At 44.6% G+C, this 23,753-nt stretch overlaps 1 protein-coding gene across 1 annotated transcript in view; it reads right to left on the bottom strand.

Annotated features, from left to right (window-relative positions):
• The window catches only part of LOC132402725 (lutropin-choriogonadotropic hormone receptor-like), a 223,806-nt gene that overhangs the window by 64,175 nt on the left and 135,878 nt on the right, over positions 1 to 23,753 (bottom strand). Inside the window, exon 2 of the mRNA XM_059985690.1 lies at positions 22,938 to 23,009. Within this exon, the coding sequence (XP_059841673.1) occupies positions 22,938 to 23,009 (72 nt within the window). The remainder of the gene's footprint in view (positions 1 to 22,937; positions 23,010 to 23,753) is intronic.

Here is a 23,753-nt window from a genome sequence, read left to right as displayed (position 1 = left end):
AAAACTGGTTAGGCATGGCCTATCCCACACGAAGCCATGCTGACTATCTTTAATCAGTCCATGTCTATCCAAGTAACTCATATCTGGTCGCTTAGAATACCTCCTAGTATCATTCCCACAACTGACATCAGACTCACCAGCCTATAATTTCCCGGTTTATGTTTACAGCTTTTTTTAAAAACAATGCAAGAACTTCAGCTATTCTCCAATCCTGTGGTACCTGTCCTGTTGGTAAAGATGATTTAAATATGTCTGCTAGGCCCCTGCCAATTTCTTCATTTACCTCCCATAGGGTCCAAGGGAAAACCTTGTCAGGCCCGGGAGAGGCATCCGCCCTGATTTGCCTCAGGACAGCAAACACCTCCTCCTCTGTAATCTATACAGGGTCCATGAAGTTAATGCTGCTTTATCTCACTTCTATAGACTCTGTGTCCATCTCCAGAGTAAATATAGATGCAAAAAATTATTTAAGATCCCCCCCATCTGGTTTTGCTGCACTCATGGATTACCATTCTGATTTTCCAGAGGGCCAATTTTGTCCCTTGCAATCCCTTGGCTCTCAAAATATCTGTAGTATCCCTTAGGATTCTCTTCAACATCTGCTGGAGCAACTTCATGCCTTCTTTTAGCCCTCCTAATTTCTTTCTTAAGTGATCTCTTGCATTTCTTATACTCCATAAGCACTTCATTTCTTCCTACCTGCCTATACTTGCTATGCACCTCCTTTTTTTCCCTCTCAACTGGGGCCTCAATGCCTCTTGAAAACCATGGTTCCCTACACTTGTTATCTTCACCTTTGATTCTGACAAGCACATTCAATCTTTCTGCTCCCAAAGTTTCACTTTCAAAGGCCTCCCACTTACCAAGTACGCCTTTGCCAGTAAACAGCCTGTCCCAATCCACACTTAGCAGGTCATTTCTGATACCATTAAAATTGTCCTTACTCCAATTTAGAATCTCAACCCACAGATCAGACCTATCTTTTTGTATATTTACTTTGAAAATAATGGCAGTGGTCACTAGTTGCAAAGTGTTCCCCTACACAAACTTTTGTCACCAGCCCTCTCACATTTCCTCATAGCAGATCCAGTATTGCACACTCTCTCATTGGGACTTCTGCACACTGATGAAGGAAACTTTCCTGAACACATATGACAAGCTCTATCCCATCTAGTCCTTTTACAGTATGGGATTACCAGTTGATATATAGAAAGCTAAAATCACCTATTGTAACAACCTTATGTTTTTTTCAATGGTACGTGATCTCTTTACAAATCTGTTCCTCTAAATCGCTAGGACTGTTGAGTGGTCTGTAATAAAGCCCCATTAACATGGTCATACCTTTCTTATTTCTGAGTTCCACCCATAATGCCTCACCAGACAATTCTCCAGTCAATCCTGATGGAGCACTACCATGACATTTCCCCTGACTAGTAGGGCCACCCCTTCTCATTTAATCCCTCCCAATCTGTCATATCTAAAACAATAGAACCCCAGAATACTGAGCTCCCAGTCCTATCACTCCTGCAGCTGAGTCTCACTAATGGTTATAATATCATAATTCCAGGTGTTGATCCATGCCCTGACTCATCCAGGCTCATCTGCCTTTCCTATGATATTTCTTGCATTGAAACATATGTATCCCAGGACATTAGTTGTACCATGCTCAACCTCTTGATTCCTGACTTAGTCTAAGGTCTTATGAACGTCAGTCTCCAAAACTTCTCCATGAACTGTTCTGGCACTCTGGTTCCCATCTCCCTGCAGCTCTAGTTTAAACCCCACTGTGCAGCATTAACAAACCTTCCCACTAAGATATTAGTCCCCTCCAGTTCAGGTGCAAACCGTCCCTTCTATACAGGTCCCACCTTCCCTGGAAGAGAGCCTAATGACCTAAAAATCTTATATCCTCCCTTCTACAGCTCCTTAGCCACACGTAAAACTGTATCATTTCCTAGTTCTGGCCTCAGTAGCACATGGCATGGGTAGCAAACCTGAGATCACAACCCTGGGATCCTGCCGATTTATATAGCACCCAATTCCCTATGAAGAACCTTGTTTTCTTTTTACATACCTATTAAAGCTTTTGCAGTCTGTTTTTATGTTTCTTCCTAGCTTGCTGTTACATTCTGCCTTCCTCGTGTTTTCAATTCCTTGGTCCTCTAAACTCTAAAATGCTCATGACCCTCAGGCCTATTGTCAACTTTTAAGCCTCCTCATTGCATATACTATCATCTATCATTTCTGCCGTCAGCCAGTTATGCACCATTTTCCTTAAAGGAATATAATTTCTTTGTGAATTATGTATTGTTTCCATAGCTGCTAGTCATTTCTTTGCCTTTCAGTGTATCTTCTCAGTCGCTGTAAAATGTTGGTCACTTCATGCTAAAGACCCATTTACACCATGAATATCAATTTAATCCTATTTTGTTGCTCAGAAAGATTTCTAAAATTTTTTTTCTCTTATCAGTTGTTTCTTTCTTAAAGCACAGAATGCATCTGTCACATGCACGTATTCTGCTGCGGAGTGAAATGTGCAGTCTGTGCAGTATTTGCCACAGTCATCAGAAGTAGGTGATACTGTTCCATAATTCTTCACCACCATAACATAATAAGAGAACTTCTTTTCTCTTTCAGTGTAGATAATCAGCTTATATTTATTCCATGAATTTGTCTCCTCTGTTAATTGGACGTATGTAAAGTTCCCCATGACTAAAGTGAATTAAATCATATTTTCAGGCTGCACTAGCTTGTATCAGTTGGTAGCTGCATAACTGACCAAACAAAAATGATATGCAGAGTGCCTAAAGGATTGGTACTAGGGCCTCCTCTGTTTATCATATACAAACTCCCTCCAGCTCAAATCATGGGGAAAGCAACAAAATATTTTACCTTATTAATGCAGATGACACTCAGATTTATGTAACAGTGTCATCAAGTGACTGTAGAATCACTAAAAAAAGAGGTACTGAAAAATTAGTGATTGGATGAGCCAAAATTTCCTCCAGTTAAACAATGAGAAACCTGAAATAATTGTTTTTGGTGCCAAAGAAGAATGATTAAAAGTCAGTGCTCACTTAGAATCCATGTCATTACAGACCACAAACCAAGCCTGAATCCTTGGTGTTGTGATAGGCTCCAACGTAAATTTTCACTGCCACATTAAGACAATTACAAAGTCAGCCTACTAACATCTTAAAATATAGTGAGACTTAAAGAGCTTATGTCTCAGCACGATCTAGTAAAACACATTCATGGATTTTTTAGTTGTCTTGACAACTGTAATGCCGTTTTCACAGGTCTCTGTTAAAGATCCCTCAGACAGCTGCAGCTCATTCAGAACGCTGCTGCCAGAGTCATCACTAGGAGCATGAACGTAGAACATATTACTCCAGTTCTCAGATCACTAAACTGGCTTCCTGTCCATCAGAGAACTGACTTTAAAATATTACTGCTGGTTTATAAGGCCAAAATACAGCCAAAATACACCTCCAATCTCTTGCTGCATTATGAACCTTCCCGAGCTCTCAGGTCATCGGGGTGAGGTCTGCTTACTGTTCCCAGGGTCAAAATTAAATTTGGCGAAGCAGCTTTTAGTTACTATGCTCCACATATCTGAAATAAGCTTGCAGAGGATCTGAAGTCAGTCCTAAATTTATGCTCTTTTAAAGCTTTTCTTTTCACTGTAGTTTTTAATTAGAATCTCCTACACTGTATTTATTATATCTACTTGTGTGATTTTTTTTCTTATACATTGTCTGAAATTAGATGTTTGATTTTTATATCTTGTTCTATGTTGAAATGCGTTGTATTTGAAAAGTGCTAAACAAATAAACTTGTTTTTTTGACTACCCAATTATATTCACCTCCAGTCAACTGAGAAGCCAGTGGTGAGAAGCTACAGTTTGTAGGATGATGCCTCTAAATCAAAATTCAGCCTATAGGTAGTCAATATCACAACTCCAATTTGGTAGCCTAAAAATAACACTTACAAATGTTTTCAGGTTCTTCTCACAGTTCTATCTTGTGGACACACAATCAACTGGAAGTGACAATGATCTGGTAGAGGTATATAAGATAATGAGAGGCATTGATCGTGTGGATAGTCAAAGGCTTTTTCCCAGGGCTGAAATATCTAGCGTGAGAGGGCACAGTTTTAAGGTGCTTGGAAGTAGGTACAGAGGTGGGGTCAGGGTTAAGTTTTTTTTAAAAACGCGGAGTAGTGAGCATGTGGAATGGGCTGCCTGCGACGGTGTGGAGGCGGATACAATAGGGTCTTTTAAGAGATTCCTTGACAGGTACACGGAGCTCAGAAAAATAGAGGGCTATGGGTAGCCCTAGGTAAGTTCCAAGGTAAGGACATGTTCAGTACAGCTTTGTGGGCTGAAGGGCCTGTATTGTGCTGTAGGTTTTCTATGTTTCTGTGATCTTAATTCAAGTAACTCAAGCAATTTTAAATCCTTTTTGTGGGCTTTCCAGCCAACCATATGCATGGTGACCTTTTTTTTAAAAAAATATTCGATCTACACTCATCTCCTTTGATAACATTAGGATTGTATTCTTCCTTGCCTTGCCAAATTCAGCGTTTGCTAGCGAAGCTGAGGCACTGGCATGTCTTCTTCATGGTTGCATCAATATATTTGCCCTAGGACAGAACCTCTTGAGATGTTGATGTCCAGGAACTTGAAACTGGTCACCCTTTCTCCACTATTGACCCTTCAGTGAGGACTGGTGTGAAGTTCACAAGTTCCTTGGTCTTGTTGACATTGAGTGTGAAGTTGTTGTTGTGACAGCACTGAATCAGCTGACCTATCTCATTTTTGTATGCCTCATCATTCCTCCTTAAACCTCTACACCTTTTGTCTCTTCTTACATATAAATGCCTCCATTGGACCAATCATTAGTTCATTTGATCTACTGTGCGTGGCCTCTCAGACCGCCAGCTGTAGTGCATGTATCAGAATATTCTGGATCCCCATGCCTATCCACTATTGCAGAGAAGTACCAAATGTGCTGGAGACAAATGGCAGCATTTTTTACCTTGTGCCTCTGCTCCTAGTTGGAAACCTTGACAAGGCTTATGCATCTACTGCAGAGTCACATATCTGCACAGAGAAAATGACCCTAATTAAACTGCATGTGAAATTATTTATTTAATACATAATATTAAGTTGAATACAGTTTTTAATCATTTAAAACATTAAGCTATTTATTTTCTTTGACTGTTTCTATGCATCTCTAAGAGGCTTGGAAGCATTCTAAGTTTCTTAGCACAAACTGCCTCAAGTCAAGACTATCACAAGCCTCAGCATCTATTACCCACTCTTCTCGTAGTGACCACTGCAGAGGCACATGCAGGGCATTATAATCTGTGGCCACTGAAAATTATTTTGCTGTGGACATTCCAAAAGGCAAATACTAGGCATAGGCTTAGTCAAGCATAAACATCCCAAATTACACCCTTTTTTGGTTAGATGTTAACTTTTGTTTGATAATTTTCCTTGAAACACTTGAGGCATTCTATTGAGTAAAAGGATCTTTATTAAGTTTTGTGAATTATTTGCCTTGGCCACTATTCTTTGGAAGGCATTTAACATTATATACAGATGAATGTTGAATAAAAATGCCTGAAATAAGTGTTTTATTATAATAATTATCTTATTTATGTAAAATACTGAAAAGATATACCTTGGCACTGAAGGAACAAAAATTTGTAACAAAAATGTGAAATTAACATCAAATCCTAATCTAATGAAAAACGGACGTGGGAGCACGGAGGAACATCGGGAAATCTCCAGGAAGGCCCTCTTTGTTGCTGCTGCTGCTGCTGTAAGGTCCAGGTCTCTGCTGAGAAGAACAGGCCCCCAGTCCTCAGGGTCGCGTTGCTGGTGGCCGTTGGCGGGGGCGGCTTAATACGCTCAGCAGTGGATGGTGCTCGGAGAAGCTGTGCCGGAGGGCATGGTCGGAGACTCGGAGGTTCGACGGACTTGGAGTCTGCTGCGGTCAGGTCACTTTCAGTGTGTGCTGTGTCTGCGAGGCAGGGTTCAACGGAGCTTTCATTGTGTGCTGCATCTGCGAGGCTGAGTCGGGTGGTGCTGTGGAAGTCCATAGCGGGGGTACTCCCTTCTGCCGTCGGCGTGGGATGACGAGTCTATCGGGACCCTGAGGACTTGTGGAAACTGTGTGGTGGTTTCTTTCAAAACTTACAGTCTTTTAACATCTTTGGACTATTTTTACCATGCCCATGGTCTGATTTTTAATCAAATTATGGTATTGTTTGCACTGTTGTAACTATGTGGTTTTGTGCAGGTCTTGTAGCTTTAGTTTTTGGCTTTGTTTTGTCTGGTGGATTTGGAGCTCCTTTCCGGGGAACGCGCTAAGATGGTGGTGCAATATTAATACGCAGCAGCCTCTCCGGACTCTGGACTGGGGATTGCCAAACGTTATGTGGATTTTCTGGTGTAGTCTATTTTGTCATGTGCTTTGTTGATATCATTCTGGAGGAATGTTGTCTCATTTTTTAACTGCATTGCATTTGTGGTTTATAAATGACAATAAATTCAATCTCATCTGATGTAAATAGGCTCTATAAGCTTAAGCAAAATTTTCAGTATTTGATTTCACTGAAACTGCTGCCACAGGAAGTATTTCAATAAAGAAAAGTACTGGTGAGAAGAAGGAGCAGTAATAAATAAAAAGCTTCAATCTACAGATGCTGCCTGGCCTGCTGAGTTCCTCCAGCATTTTGTGAGTTTTACTCTGGATTTGAAGCATCTGCAGAATCTCGTGCTTATGTTTTCAAATGGCCATTAGACATAGTATGCCCACTATGTCCACCTGAAATTTTAGGAGAAAATTTATAGCTTTTGAAATGTGGTAAATTTGAGGAAATTTGTAAACTCTTCCTTTGGAGCACCTTGTCATGTTAATGACAGGTAACGATCTCAGCAGAAGTTCTGCTAATAAACAACTAGCACAAAAGATCAATTAAACTTTGGTATACTTGCTTAAATCATTACCTTCATGAAAATCAACTGATCTTCTGAGCTGAATTTAACACTACATTGCAATTTCAATCTTTTCTGCTGAAGAATTTTCAGGCTGCTCCAAAACATTTAATTTTATATTTTTGATAGACAGTATCGTGCTTGCTTATCTGACTCAATGTGTTCTGGTCTCATATGCAGCAGTACGTGGTGTTCAAAACGAGTGGTGATATATCTATTTGAATATAATAATCTACATGAAAGTAAGATAAATCTTTTACTATATTAAGCCTTCTCCAGTCATGGACATAGCTGGTTTGAAGATAGTTCAGATCTAACCACAGAATTCCAGTCACTCAAAACCACACAGTGAAACAGGATTGGAGAGGGTCAGGAATTTAAAATTCTTTGGCATTAACAAATCAGAAGATCAATCCTGGGACCAGCACATAAGTGTCATCATAAAGAAGGCACAACTTCTCCTTTCTCAGAAGTTTGCTTAAATTCAGTATGTCACCAAAAGATGCACAGGTGCAGAGTATCAAAGTTGAAAGTACATTTATTATCAAAGTATGCATACTTTGAGAATCATCTCCTTACAAACCAAAGAAACCAAATAGACCCATTAAAAAAAAGACTGTCAAACTCCTAATGTGCAGGAAAGAAACAAAATCGTACCAACAATAAAAGTAAGGAAACAACATTCAGAACTGAAGTTCATGAAAGTGAGCCCACAGCCCCAAAACCAGTCATCATTGTAACTGATCCAGGATAGTTGCAGGTCACAGCCTCAGTTCAGTGCAGAGATGAGTAAACCTCTCGGAACACCAGACTGCCCCTCTCCTCTGTCCCTGATACCCTGACCTTTTGGCCAAACCTCAGGTGGTTTCTCACTCTTGACTCGGGCCCTGCTGTTTTGATACACTCTCAGGCCCGAGTCCTGCCACCTTGATTCAGCCTAAACACAACCTTTCCACTCTGGCCTGGCACTTAAATCATCAAATTAAAGCAGGTCGAGCCTCATGCTCAGACCCGGGCTCGGGCCCCACTGCCTCAACTCTGCCTTACCTCGTTTCTGCTGCAGGTCTGCTCCAGCAATGTCCAAACACTGGCTCATTCCTGGTTCTTGACCCTGGGCCCTGCTGCCTTGACTCTGTCGCATCAAGTAGCCTCCAAGTCTACTCCAGCAATGGCCAAACACCAGCTCATTGCTTGCTCTCAGACCTGGGCCCCGCTGCCTCGATTTGGTTTGTACCCGCCCTGCTACAACCATCCTGCACCTTTGAGATTTAAGTTCACACTGTAAAAATGCCATATAGATGGTTCAAAAGCTCAACTCCATTAGGAAAGTTACTGGCTATTGATTGTAGTGATCGTATCTGAGAAAAATTGTGTTTAATACAGTAATTTCTAGCTTGTTTGGTGCCAGTATAAGTCAGCACTGCGCTTCACCAGCGCAATCCTCCACTATGGAGTTAGGATACTGGTTGCATTATATTCTGGTATAGAACCACCAATGCCTGGGAATGGAGAAAGCCACAGAAGGTGGTGGATACAACCCAGTCCATCACAGACAAAGCCCTCCCCACTATTTACATGGAGCACTGCCACAAGAGAGCATCAAAGACCCCCACCATCTAGGCCATGTCCTCGTCCTGCTTCTATCGGGAAGGAGGTACAGAGGCATCAGGTCCCATAGCATCAGGTTCAGGCACCCTATAACGATCAGACTTCTGAACCAGTGTAGATAACATTCATATTCTCAGTATTATTTTAATTTACATTGTGTGTTTTCTTTTGTAGCATTGGTTATCAGTCTTTGTCCCTTTATGTGTAGCTTTTTCATGAAATTCTATTGCATTTCCTTTTTTATCCTGTAAATGCCAGCAAGAAAGTTAATCTCAAGGTAACATATGGTATCAAATTCACCCTTCGATAATAAAGTTATTTTGAACTTTGAATATTCAGTAATCCCAAGCATAGAATTCTGATTATACTAAGTACATTCTAATCCTTCTGAATGAATAGACAGAACTAATTCTTATTTAAGCCCTGAACATAAAATTCCAATTGATTGTATTTCCCATTCTATTTCAGTATACTGAATTAAAATGTACTATGAACCTTGTTATTTTTCCTTCAGTATATCAATAATATCCCAGTTTTTCACATCAATCAAAATGTGGTGATCAACCAGCATATAGGAAGGAAATTGAAGATATGGCTGAGTGGTGCCAAAACAGCAACCCCTCACTCAATGTCAGCAAAACCAAGGAGCTGATTATTGACTTCAGGAGAAGGAAACCATAGGTCCATGAGTGTGGTAAACTATGTGTATACCTGTCTGGACACGCCCCCTGCTGACTGCTCCTGTGACTCCTCCCACAGACCCCTGTATAAAGGCGATTGGAGGCACTGCTCCTCCCTCAGTCTCCAAGATGTCGTGGTCACGTTTGCAGCTAATAATGAGCCGCTGATGCCCTATCACAGGGAGCATGTGCCAGCGCGCAGCTCGACTGGCTATACGCCCTCCATGCAGATCTTTGCCACCCGGGGGTCACCCGACTCTACCATTTTGTGAAAGCCCGGAACCTGCCTTACTCCCTTGAGGAAATCAGGACGATGACCAGAGACTGTCAAGTCTGTGCTGAGTGCAAACTGCACTTCTACCGTCCTGAAAAGGCAGATCTTATCAAGGCCACCCGCCCCTTTGAGCGACTGAGTGTCGACTTTAAGGGCCCCCTTCCCTCCACTGACCACAATGTCTACTTTCTCTACGTCATCAACGAGTACTCGCGGTTCCCCTCTGCCATCCCCTGCCCCGATAACACTGCCACGTCCGTCATAAAAGCCCTGTGCCAGCTCTTCACTCTGTTCAGATATCCCTGCTATATCCACAGTGATAGAGGGTCCTCGTTTATGGGAGATGAGCTGCGCCAGTACCTGCTGGCTAGGGGTATTGCTACTAGTAGGATCACAAGCTATAACCCCCGGGGGAATGGACAGGTGGAGAGGGAGAATGCCACTGTGTGGAAGGCCACACTCTTAGCCCTTAGGTCAAAGGGACTGCCGATCTCTCCCTGGCAGGAGGTCCTCCCCGAGGCACTCCACTCCATCTGCTCCCTGTTATGCGTATCCACCAATGCCACCCCTCATGAGCAACTCATCTTTTCCCAGGAAATCTGCCACTGGGACCACCCTACTGGCTTGGCTGACATCCCCAGGGCCAGTGCTGCTCCGGAAACATGCGAAGAGCAATAAATACTCCCCGATGGTCGAGAGGGTTCACCTACTTCATGCAAACTCCCAGTATGCCTACATGGTCTTACCTGATGGGCGGGAGGACATAGTCTCCGTCCATGACCTGGCGCCCGCAGGAGCACCAAACCCCTACCCCGAACACTCCACGGTGACTATGAACCCCGTACCCACTGATGTATATATATATACCCACAAGACTCCGCGCACACTCCCCTCTCAGCCGAGGCCCACGTGCACACCAAGCCCTAAGCAGACTCCTCACAACACTCCCATACCGGGTGCCAGGCACACGCATGAGGGATTACTGATGCCTAACGGGCTGGCACCTCAAGTCAGGCCGGAGCCAGCACAACCATCGTCACCGGTGCTACATAGATCACAGCGACAGACTCAACCACCTGATAGACTTAACCTGTAACTATACTTGTGAGAAACTTTGCCTGTGGGGACTCTCTTTTAAAACAAGGGGGTGGGGTGAATGTGGTAAACTATGTGTATACCTGTCTGGACACGCCCCTCTGCTGACTGCTCCTGTGGCTCCTCCCACATACCCCTGTATAAAGGCGATTGGAGGCACTGTTCCTCCCTCAGACTCCAAGATGTTGTGGTCACGTTTGCAGCAAATAAAAGCCTATCTTTTGCCTCCCATCTCCGAGAGTTATTGATGGTGCATCAATGAGACAGACTTCATCAGAGTATCAGAGGTGGAGAGGGTTAGAAACTATGTGTTATTATATTGGAGGACCTATCCTGGGCCCAGCATGTGAGTGCAATTATGAAGAAAGCATTTAAGCTTTCCTAGTTGCTTCTATACTGGATCATACTTTTCATTCCACAGTACTTGTCAGAGAGCAGTTCTCCTTTGGAAGGCCAACTGCCACTCATCAATGCTGCATATTGTTTAGGGCTTATTCCATTGCAACTGGATGGCTGCAGCATCCGAATAACTTTGACAACCAATAAGGCCCAACTTAACGATGTCCAAAGCTGAGAATTAAAATGAGTGTTTTTAATATTCACAAATGTTCCAAGTCACTCAAGTCCCACTAAAAATGAAAATAACAAAAGAGTAAAATATTATTTTTTTAAAATTGAAAGTACATTCAAATTGTCAAAGACAATTAAAAACATTTACCATCAAACTAAAATCAGAATCAGGTTTATTATCACTGGCATGTGACGTGAAATTTGTTAATTTAACAGCAGCAGTTCAATGCAATACATAATTTAGCAGAGAGAAAAACTAATAAAATAAAACATAATAATAATAAATAAACAAGTAAATCAATTATGTATATTGAACAGATTTTAAAAATATGCAAAAACAGAAATACTGTATATTAAAAAAAGTAAGGTAGTGTCCAAAGGTTCAATGTCCATTTAAGAATCAGATGGCAGAGGAGAAGAAGCTGTTCTTGAATCACTGAGTGTGTGCCTTCAGGATTCTGTACTTCCTACCTGATTGTAACAGTGAGAAAAAGGCATGCTCTGGGTGCTGGAGGTCCTTAATAATGGACGCTGCCTTTCTAAGACACCACTCCCTGAAGATGTCCTGGGTACTTTGTTGGCTAGTGCCCAAGATGGAGCTGAATAAACTTACAAGCTTCTTTTGGTCCTGTGCAGTAGCCCCTCCATACCAGACAGTGATGCAGTCTGTCAGAACGCTCTCCACAGTACAATTATAGAAGTTTTTGAGTGTATTTGTTGACATGCCAATTCTCTTCAAACTCCTAATAAAGTGTAGCTACTGTCTTGCCTTCTTTATAACTACATCGATCTGTTCGGACCAGGTAAGATCCTCAGAGATCTTGACACCCAGGAATTTGAAACTGCACTTCTGATCCCTATGAGGATTGGTACGTGTTCCTTCGTCTTACCCTTTCTGAATTCCACAATCAGCTCTTTTGTCTTACTGATGCTGAGTGCTAGGTTGGCTCAGTATTAGCTCTTTCTCCCTCACAGGTGTTTCTGACTAGTTAAGTGTTTGTAATTTTATTTCAATTCAGTAAAATGGTATAGATAATAACCAAATTTTTCTTTTAGAGATAAAGCATAGTAACAGGCCCTTCTGGCCCAATGAGCCTGTACACCAAATTATACCCATGTGAATGATTAACCTACTGATGTGTACGTCTTCAGGATATGGGAGGAAACCCATCCAGTCACAGGGAGAACATACAAACTCCTCACAGACAGTGGCAGGGCTTGACCCTAGGGTCCTGGCGCTGTATTAGCGGGACGCCATCCACTACACGACCATACCACTCCTATTGAAATATTAACAAGGGAAGTTTAATTAAAGTAAATCTGTCTATCAGATGAATGCAATCAGAATATATAAATACTGACCAAAATGTTCTACTTTGAAAAACATTTCAATCGATTTAATTAAATGTAGTCAAAAGCTTTGCTCAACTCTTCTTGGCAGCTGATTTCACCTGCACATTTCAATTGACCAGTGGGTGAGTTCAATGGGTTCTATAAAGAGTCCACCAGCACAGTACAAGTGGGTAGTGCCCTGACTGAGAGTTGCCAGTTATGGGCAAATGAACAAACCTATCACACAGGAGTGGCCTCTCAGCCCTTCAAGCCTTTTCTACCATATCATGGATGATTTGAGTGTAAGCTCAATTCCACTTCCCAGTCTCCACAGTAAAATTCTATTCCCGATAAATTGATAACATGGCTACATTGCCTTTAAAACACTTCACAATTCTGCTTCTATTGCCCTTTTAGGAAGAATCATGATCCTTAGAGAGGAAAAACTCTCATGTTAAACAGCCTACCACATTTTTTTTTACTATTCCTATGTCCAAAGTTATTTTAATATTGACAATTGCTCTATGTTTAAGGTAATTTGGAATTTTGACAGGATGAACTGCCTGTAACGGAGAGGGAAAGATTTTTGCTGAGATGTCCGCATATTTGTATTTTTTTAAGTTGATACACACACACACAAATGCAGAAATTTTCTCTTAAAATTGAATTGTCTGAGTAAATGATATTTATGAACCATCCATGAAAAAGCATCAAGTGATAATTAATTATACATTCGATACATACAGTGGCATGCAAAAGTTTGGGCACCCTTGGTCAAAATTTCTGTTACTGTGAATAGCTAAGCGAGTAAAAGATGACCTGATTTCCAAAAGGCATAAAGTTAAAGATGACACATTTCTTTAATAATTTAAGCAAGATTACTTTTTTTATTTCCATCTTTTAAAGTTTTAAAATAACAAAAAAGGAAAAGGGCCCAAAGCAAAAGTTAGGGCACCCTGCATGGTCGGTATAGGCAGTCCCCAGGTTACGTACGAGTTCCAATCCTGAGTCCGTCTTTAAGTCGGATTTGTATGCAAGTCAAAACAGATACATCCAGTATTATTTAGCGTCAGTTAGTCAAACGTTTGTCTTAGTATATAGTATATATTTTACTTTTCTATGCATATAAAAAACCCTTAAGAAACATATGTATTCCAATAACTAAACCACTGCGTTGCTTAGTAATAACTGTAGCTTTCATTGGGGCAGGGCCTTTCACATGCTCCATTATTCTCACTTCATCCGTTATCCTTTAAAATTGTTCCGATCATTGACCGACTGTAGCCTAACGCTTTTCCAATGACCGATGGCGTCTCACCTCTTTCCAAATGCTTTATTATTTCCACTTTATTTTCAATCGCAATTGCTTCCCATCAATGGAACAGAAACACTGCGTGTGGTGGGTCCCAAGCTCCGCTGGCTCCCAAGGTCTGCTGGGTCCTAAGAACCACCGACACTGAAATCCCTGGGTCCTAAAGTCCACCGCACTGAGCCAGGCTAAATGGGACAAGTGGGGGCTGTGCTGGGTTTACATATTTGATCATCCACAATATTCCGCATGGGAATTCAAACTGGAGGTGGCAGTGTTTTTTTTTACAAGGTTGAGTTGTGAGCTTGACATCAACCCGGCACGTACGGTCCGTGAGTCACTGGATCGACATCAACCCGGCACAGGCACAGTCTGTCACTGGATCGAACTGGGGAACCTCCGTTCTTGAGCCCGGTACTGATCTCACTGCACCACCAGCCAACCGGAACGGTGGGGGGGGGGGGGGGATCAGGGTGAATCTTACTAAGAAAAATTTAAGCCAAGTACAAAGTTTCAACACAATGTCAACGACAACGACTTAAAATGGCAGATGGCGTCACGATCTAACTTAAAATGGCAGATGGCATTCTCCTTCCTCGGTTCATAAGTACGAGTTGTCCATAAGTTGTACGTTCGTAACTCGGGGACTACCTATACTTAGTAACACCCCCTTTGGCAAGTATCACTACTTGTAAATGCTTTCTGTAGCCAGCTAAGAGTCTTTCAATTCTTGTTTGGGGGATTTTCGCCCATTCTTCCTTGCAAAAGGCTTTTAGTTCTGTGAGAAATTCCGTAACAGTAATTTTGATCTAGGGTTGCCCAAACTTTTGCATGCCACTGTATATCAATTACTGATACAGAGAATAACAACCACCTAAATTATTAAGTGTTTATTTTAATGCCTTAATAATAGCACATTTAATAGCTCCAATGCAGAAAACATCCCAAAATATGGAATTAGAAGCTCTGAAATGATAACACTGAGGAATTTAAAGTTGCTGACTCTCTCCACCTCTGATACCCTGATGAGGACTGGCTCATGAACAAAATTTATCCTCTTAAAGATCAGCAAGGTCATCTATGCATAGAATAACAACCATCTAAATTTAATGCCTGAATAATGGCACAATTAAAAGCTTCAATGTAGAAAGCATTCCAAAAATTGGACAAAGAGCTATATCAAATAAAGACGAGAATGTTAAGAAACTAAACTTGTAGTGTTTTAGTGATGTAGAGAATATAGACTTAGAAGCTCAGCTCTGAGAAGAAGCAGGATATTGATGTATACATTTGTGGTAACTTCTACTTTACAAAAAGACCACTCGACAACTTGATAGCCAAAAGAGCATCTTTATCTGGGACGGTAAATGATATTTACAATACAGAGGCTTCCAGGTACCTCGTGCGGCCTGGGTGGAGGAACTATATACAATGCATACTGGGAGTAAAAAGAGCGGAAGTAAAGACCCTGCCAACCCCGGATCCCACTTCTTGCTATCACAGCTTCCCGATTAGTATTAACTTGCTTTTAATAATACTCACATCACAACAGTAATTAGTGAATGATCAGATACACAGCAACAGGGTAGACAGTATAATCAGAGGGAACAATGCGTGTCATTAAAATCAATGATTTTAGTCCTCCCAGTGTTCATCTGCAGCCAAGCACAAACCATATGGAATTTGATTTTTGACAAATCAAAATTGACAAATGCCAATTAAGAGATGTGATTAGTATGTAGAATCAGTAAGTCAATTGTCTGACTGGAGGCCTGTGACAAGAGGGGACTCCAGGGGTCAGTGTTAGGAGCTCTGTTATTCAATATTTATCTAAATAATTTGAATACAAATGTACATGGTAAGATTAGCAAGTTTGCTGATTATACTAAATGAGTGTGTTAATTGTGAAGCAGGTTACAATGAAAGTTTAGAAAGAGAATTTGATCAGTTAGAGAGAGGGCTGAGGAATGGCAAATGGATTTCAACTTAGTGTGAGGTGATGTATTTTGGATTGTCAAACCAGGGGTAAGACCAGTGACAACTGTTGAGAAGCACAGGAACCCGGGAGTACAAGTGCACAGTTCACTGAAAATTGCTGTCCAAATAGACAGAGTGGTGAAGGTGGCTTTTTGCATGCTGATTTTCATCAGTCAGGACTAAGAACATTGTGTTGCAGTTCTATGTGTCATTGGTGAGGCTACACTTGGAGTATTGTGTACAATTTTGGTCACCCTGTTATAGAAAAGACATTGTCAGGCTGAAGGGGGTGCAGAAGAGACTTAAGAAGATGTTGCTTGGACTAAAGTGCCTTTTATAAAATCATGAGGAGTATGGATAAGGTGGATGACCTTAGTCTTTTCACCAAGGTTGGGCAGTCCAAAACTGGAGAACACAGATACAAGATAAGAGAGGAAAGATTAAAGAGACCTGAGAGGTAACTTCTTTATGCAGAGAGTAGTGAGTACCTGGAATGAGGTGCCAAAACAAATGGTCGAAGCAGGTACAAATTAGATTATTAGATTATGAGGACACTCAGTCCTCGTTTATTGTCATTTAGAAATGCATGCATGCATTAAGAAATGATACAATGCTCCTCCAGAGTGATATCACAAGATAAAAAAAGGACAAACCAAGACTCACACTGACAAAACCACATAATTATAGCATATAGTTACAGCAGTGCAAAGCAATACCGTAATTCGATAAACGCAGACCATAGATGTGGTTTAAAAAAAAAGTCTCGAAGTCCCAATCGACTCCAATAATTCCAACAATATCAGGCAGCAAAAGGGAGAAACTCTCCCTGCCATCAACTTCCAGGAACTGACAATTAATGTCTCGGAAGTACCCGACGACAGCAGACTCTGAGTCCGTCCAAAAACTTCAAGCCTCCGACCAGCCCCTCCGATACAGCCTCCTGAGCGCCATCCTCTGCCGAGCGCCTTCGATCTCATCCTGGCCACCAAAACAAGCAAAGCCGAGGTCTCGGAGGCCTTCTCCTCTGGAGATTCGGGACCGCACAGTAACAGCGGCAGCGAAGCGGGCATTTCAGAAGTTTCTCCAGACGTTCCTCCACGCTCTCACATTTGCCTCCATCAAATCAGGATTGTGCATGGATCCCTACTTAACACAAAATAAATATCCATTCTCCAGAGAGGCCGCGCGCGCTGTGTCGTGCCGCCATTTAGGAGGCTTTTAGATAGGTAACTAAAATAACTGACATGCAGAACATAAATGAAGAATACAGGGCATGAATGGATTACATGAGTAGGACAGTGTGGTAAAAGAATTCACTAGAGATGTAAAAATGCAACCAGGAGAACTTAATTCATGAAATCCCATACGAAGTTTAGGTATTTCTTGAAATGCATGTACGTTTGATATCTAAACACAAAATGATTCAAGATTCATTTATTTATTATCAAAGAATGTATAAATTATACAACCTTGAGATTTGCTTACTCACAGGTAGCCACAAATTAAAAAACTGAAAAGAACCCAACTAAAGAAAAAAAGAACAAAAATAAAAATAAAAGACCAACCTTCTGTGGTGAACTATGTGCCTGTCGGGACACGCCCCTGCTGACTGCTCCTGTGGCTCCTCCCACAAGGCCCCTGTATAAAGGAGACCTGCGGCCTGAAGATCGGCCTCAGTCTCCAGGACCTTGTATGATAGACACTCACTCCTGGTTCCTTCTTCCAGTCAATAAAAGCCGATATCTCGCCTACGTCTCAGTGTGAGTTATTGATGGTGCATCAATTTTATTGACTGGAAGTTTTAAAACATGGAACCCGTTTTGCGTCCGGACCGGTTGGATTTGGACCCTCAAGACCCTGACGCAGCTCTCGCTTTTGAACACTGGCTTGCATGCTTCCAATCGTACTTGGCGGAGCTTCGTGCGCCGTTATGCACAGAATCCTACTCTCGAGGGTCTCCTCCAAAGTTTACTCCTTTATCCGGGACCTGCCGACCTACGAAGGGGCACTGGACGCCCTCAAACGACAGTACCTGCGGCCGGTGAACACCGTCTACGCAAGACATCGCTTAGCTACCCGGCAACAGCGGCCTGGCGAATCGTGCGCTGAGTTTCTCCGAGCACTACAGACACTCGTCCGAGCTTGTGACTGCAAGACGCTCACGGCAGAACAGCATGCGGAGCTGCTGGTGCGAGACGCCTTTGTGACGGGACTGAGGTCGGTGTACATGCGCCAGCGGCTGCTGGAGAACTCGGATCTTACCTTAAGCTCGGCGATAGAGAAGGCCAACGCTCTAGAAGCTGCGCGGCATAACGCCGACGCTGTCCAGTCGCGCGATTCCCCGCCGGTTTCGTGGACGCCTCAGACCCCGCCACCGCCGGCTCCCGGGAGCGAATTCGCCAACGCCGCCGCCAGTCGCCATTCCACGAGCTCCCCGACCCAGACCACGGCTGTGGCCCGTAAGAAACTCGTGCCTTGTTATTTCTGTGGCCAAAAGAAACATCCTCGACGACGCTGTCCAGCGCGAGAAGCGACCTGCTCCAGCTGCGGAAAGCGGGGCCACTTCGCCAAGGTCTGTAAGTCTCAACCTCGAGCGGAGTGCAGCGCTGCGGGTGAAACGTGGGGGCCGCCATCTTGCATGCCGGGATGTGGGCGGCCATCTTTGTCGACGTCAGCACGCCCCGCCCCCGATCCTCGGATGCTGACCGGGTACCCCGGATGTGAGCGGCCATCTTTGTCGGCGTCAGCATGCCCCGCCCCCGACCCTCCGATGCTGACCGGGTACCCCGACGGCGATCCAACTCTGGCCACTGTGACTCTCGACCAAAGCGCCCCACACCAGCTTGCAAGGTCCATGATGGACATCCAGGTGGAGGGGCATTGGACTGGATGCCTGTTTGACACGGGCAGCACTGGGAGTTTTATTCACCCGGACACAGTGCGACGCTGCGGACTTGCAACGCGGCCGGTCAGTCGGAGGTTCCATTTGGCCTCTGGGTCGCAGTCCGCAGACATCCGGGCGGGTTGTGTAGCGACTTTGGTGGTGCAAGGCACAGTATATCGGGACTTTGAACTGCTGGTCATGCCTAATCTGTGTGCACCTGTGCTATTGGGGCTGGACTTCCAGAGCCATCTCGAAAGTGTGACTATGGTATACGACGGGCCCCTCCCACCACTCACTGTCAAGAATCCTCAGTTTTGTGGGACTTCTTCACATACCCCGCTACTGACCACACACACACACGGACACACACATCCCATCCAGAACCAGGCCAACAGCTGCGCTACCGACACTTGCAGCCTCTCCACTCTCAAGATCCCTCCCCCACCGCTGTTCGCCAACCTGACCCCCGACTGTAAACCTGTGGCAACCAAAAGCAGGAGGTACAGCGCGGGGGACCGGGCCTTCATTCAGTCGGAGGTGCAGCGGCTGCTCAGGGAGGGGATCATTGAGCCGAGCACAAGCCCTTGGAGGGCCCAGGTGGTTGTTGTTCGGACTGGGCAGAAAAATAGGATGGTGGTGGACTATAGTCAAACCATCAATAGGTTTACGCAGCTTGACGCATACCCCCTATCCCGCATCGCGGATATGGTCAACCAGATTGCTCAGTATAAGGTGTACTCGACAATAGATCTGAAATCCGCTTATCACCAGCTCCCCATCTGCCCAGAGGACCGCCCCTACACCGCCTTCGAGGCGGGCGACCGGCTCTATCACTTCCTGCGCGTCCCTTTCGGTGTCACGAATGGTGTCTCTGTCTTCCAGAGGGAAATGGACCGGATGGTGGACCAGTACCAACTGCAGGCCACATTTCCCTATCTGGATAACATCACCATCTGTGGTCATGACAGGCCAGATCACGACGCCAACCTCCAACGGTTTCTCCAAGTGGCCGCAGCTCTGAACCTTACTTATAACAGGGACAAGTGTGTTTTTGGTACCACCCGCCTTGCTATACTTGGGTATGTCGTGGAAAACGGGGTTATTGGGCCTGATCCCGAACGTATGCGCCCCCTGTTAGAGCTCCCTCTTCCCACCACTCTCAAGGCCCTCAGACGGTGCCTGGGGTTTTTTTCCTATTACGCCCAATGGGTCCCCCATTACGCAGACAAGGCTCGCCCCCTGGTCAAGTCTACCTCGTTTCCCCTCTCTGCTGAGGCCTGCGCGGCCTTCAACTGCATTAAAGCGGACATTGCCAAAGCTACGATGCATGCAGTGGACGAGACCGCTCCCTTCCAAGTGGAGTGTGATGCCTCCGATTTCGCTCTGGCTGCTACCCTTAATCAGGAAGGCAGACCAGTAGCATTCTTTTCTCGCACCCTCCAAGGCTCTGAAATTCGGCACTCCGCGGTGGAGAAAGAAGCCCAGGCCATAGTGGAGGCTGTTAGGCACTGGAGGCACTATCTTGCTGGCAAAAGATTCACTGTGCTGACCGACCAGCGCTCGGTTGCGTTCCTGTTCAGCAACCAACAGCGGGGCAAGATCAAAAATGATAAGCTTTTGCGGTGGAGGATAGAACTCTCCACCTACACCTATGATATCCTGTACCGGCCTGGCAGACTCAATGAGCCCCCTGATGCCCTATCCCGGGTAACATATGCTAGCACACAGCTCGACCAGCTGTACGCCCTTCATGCACAACTTTGCCATCCGGGGGTCACCCGATTTTACCATTTTGTGAAAGCTCGGAACCTGCCGTACTCCCTGGAGGACATCAGGACGATGACCAGGGACTGCCAAATTTGTGCCGAGTGCAAACCGCACTTCTACTGTCCTGACACGGCACAACTTGTCAAGGCCACCCGCCCTTTTGAACGCCTGAGTGTTGACTTTAAGGGCCCCCTTCCCTCCACTGACCGCAATGTCTATTTTCTCAGTGTTATTGACGAGTTCTCACGGTTCCCCTTTGCCATCCCCTGCCCCGACACCACTGCCACGTCCGTCATAAAAGCCCTGCGCCAGCTCTTCACTCTGTTCGGGTATCCCTGCTATATCCACAGTGATAGAGGGTCCTCCTTTATGAGTGAGGAGCTGCGCCAGTACTTGCTAGCTAGGGGCATTGCTACCAGTCGGACCACGAGTTATAATCCCCGGGGTAATGGCCAGGTAGAGCGGGAGAATGCCACAGTGTGGAAGGCCACACTTTTAGCCCTCAAGTCCAAAGGGTTGCCGGTCTCTCGATGGCAGGAGGTCCTCCCTGAGGCACTGCACTCTATCCGCTCTCTGTTATGTACGTCCACCAATGCCACCCCTCACGAACGCCTATTCTCTTTTCCCAGGAAGTCTGTCACTGGGACCACCCTACCAGTTTGGCTGACGTCCCCGGGGCCAGTGCTGCTCCGGAAACATGTGAGGAGCAATAAATACTCCCCGCTGGTGGAGAGGGTTCACCTTCTCCATGCGAACCCCCAGTATGCTTACGTGGTCTTACCTGATGGGCGGGAGGACACGGTCTCCATCCGCGACCTGGCACCCGCAGGTGCAGCAGACCACTACCCTGAAGGCTCTCCGGTAACTGTGAACCCTGCACCAGAGGTGACACCGTACTCACCAGGCCCTACACAGACTCCTCACGACACTTGTATACCGGGCGTTTCGTACGCATTTATACCAGGCGCCTCGCACATGCATGAGGGATCACCGGCGCCTAGTGGGCAAGAACACGCGCAACCCCCATCCCCTGTGCAATCGCCAATGTTGCCGGCACCTATGCGGTCACAGCCGGTGCTACGTAGATCGCAGCGACAGATTCGACCGCCTGATCGGCTTGACTTGTAAGAACCTTCGCTACATGAGGACTTTTTCAAACAAAGGGGGGGTGAATGTGGTGAACTATGTGCCTGTCGGGACACGCCCCTGCTGACTGCTCCTGTGGCTCCTCCCACAGGCCCCTGTATAAAGGAGACCTGCGGCCTGAAGATCGGCCTCAGTCTCCAGGACCTTGTATGATAGACACTCACTCCTGGTTCCTTCTTCCAGTCAATAAAAGCCGATATCTCGCCTACGTCTCAGTGTGAGTTATTGATGGTGCATCACCTTCGAGGTACAAGAGAAAAAATTTAACAATTATGCAAACAATTGAAGCAAACAACAGCATTCTGAACCAAAATTGAGTCCTCAGATCTAGATCCCGGAGCAGCCTGGAGTAGGCCCAAAGCCTCTCTGATCAGTTTATCATATTAGCAGGCACAGAGCACAGCAGCCAGGTCAATCTTCACAGCCTCAGGGCTATGGCAATGACCACCATGGAGAATGAGCAAAATCTGTTTTCACCTCTGATCCTGACACCCTGTCTTTTCAGTCTGTCTGGGCCAGCACTTAAATTGTCTCAAAAATGGAACAGCAAAAGGCTCCACGCCTTGGAGAGAGGAGTGAAGTTTGTGGCAACCGAGTGAAATCAGCTCTTGCCTCCGAATTCTGGGCCAGCATTTACAAAGTTTGTAAATTATCTAAACAGCACATTGTACCTCATACCGGGATCCAGGCACTGCTGCTATGAAAAGCTCTCGGCCTAAACCACACTGTCTAGCAATGCACTCCAAGCCCAGATTTTGCCACCTAGCCCAAAGCCACTCACAAGCTCTTCAAATTAGCTCGGTGCCCTGATGCACCATCAATAACTCTCAGAGACGTGAGTCGAGATAGGCTTTTATTAGCTGGAAGAAAGCATCGTCAGCAGCAAGAGACCATCACACAACATCCTGGAGACTGAGGGAGGAGCAGTGCCTCCAATTGCCTTTATACAGGGGTCTGTGGGAGGAGCCACAGGAGCAGTCAGCAGGGGGGCTGTGTCCAGACAGGTATATGTAGTTCACCACATGCCCAAAGCGATTCAACCTCGCATACGGGCCAGTTCAACATGCATTGTAATTTCTCTGCCCAGGCCCCAAATTCAGTGATGCCCAGAGTGACCCAACCTCATTCCTGGGCCAGTTCAGTAGGCATTGTAACTTCTCTGCCTGGGATACTGCAACACACTATCTCGGCTTATCCCCTGAACTCGCCTCACTTTCGTTCACCCCTTCTCTGTTTGCATCAATAACTTATCAAAATTTCAGAACCAGAATTAAACTTTTAAACTTACATTCTTATGATATCTCTAAGTCCTTCAAAAGAATGTCTTTGGATCTTTTTCAGGGGCAGGTGGGTAAACCTCCTGGAAAAAAAAGAGAAAACATCGATGTTAGTTATGTAACTGAGCAGACTGAAGAAAACATACGTGTGAAGATATTTGGCACCTGGCATAATGCCCTCACTCTTTGTTCCAACATCATTTAAGGTAGCCTGGAAAACTACAGGTGTAACTTTGTGTCATGTACAATCCACTTTAATTATTCACCCCATTAGTTAACCCAAGCACAAGGTGGCACAACGGTTAGCGCAATTGCTTTACAGTGCCACAGATCATCGACCAGGGTTCAATTGCCACCACTATTAGTGAGAAGTTTGTATGCTCTCCCTATGACTGTGTGAGTATCGCTGGGTGCTTCCACATTCCAAGTACGTATGGTTAGGGTTAGCCAGGCATGCCACATTGATACCAAACACTTGCAGCTGCCCCCAACACAAAACAATGCATTTCATTGTATGTACACATGATAAATAAAGCTGATTTTTAAAACATTTTAGCAGATGATAAAAGCAACTAATACAAGGTGAATCAAGATATATCAGGTCATCGATTATGCTGAAATAAACGTGATGTTAGGATCATTCTGAAGCAATCATAAATATCATAATTTGCAGTAGTTACTTGCATGTTGCACAAATTTATCCATAAGCTGAATACGATGAGTACATGGAAGAAGACAGGAGCAGGGCAAGGGTAATGAGGAAAAGAGAGGAGAAAGAGATATGAAGGAAGCAACTTAGAAAAACTGACTAGCTAGGGCCAGGTCTG

This window comes from Hypanus sabinus, chromosome 12 (assembly GCF_030144855.1).
Source record: "Hypanus sabinus isolate sHypSab1 chromosome 12, sHypSab1.hap1, whole genome shotgun sequence".
NCBI classification, from domain to species: domain Eukaryota; kingdom Metazoa; phylum Chordata; class Chondrichthyes; order Myliobatiformes; family Dasyatidae; genus Hypanus; species Hypanus sabinus.
Note: the sequence above shows the minus strand (reverse complement) of the source record. Positions and strands in the feature narration are given on the sequence as shown.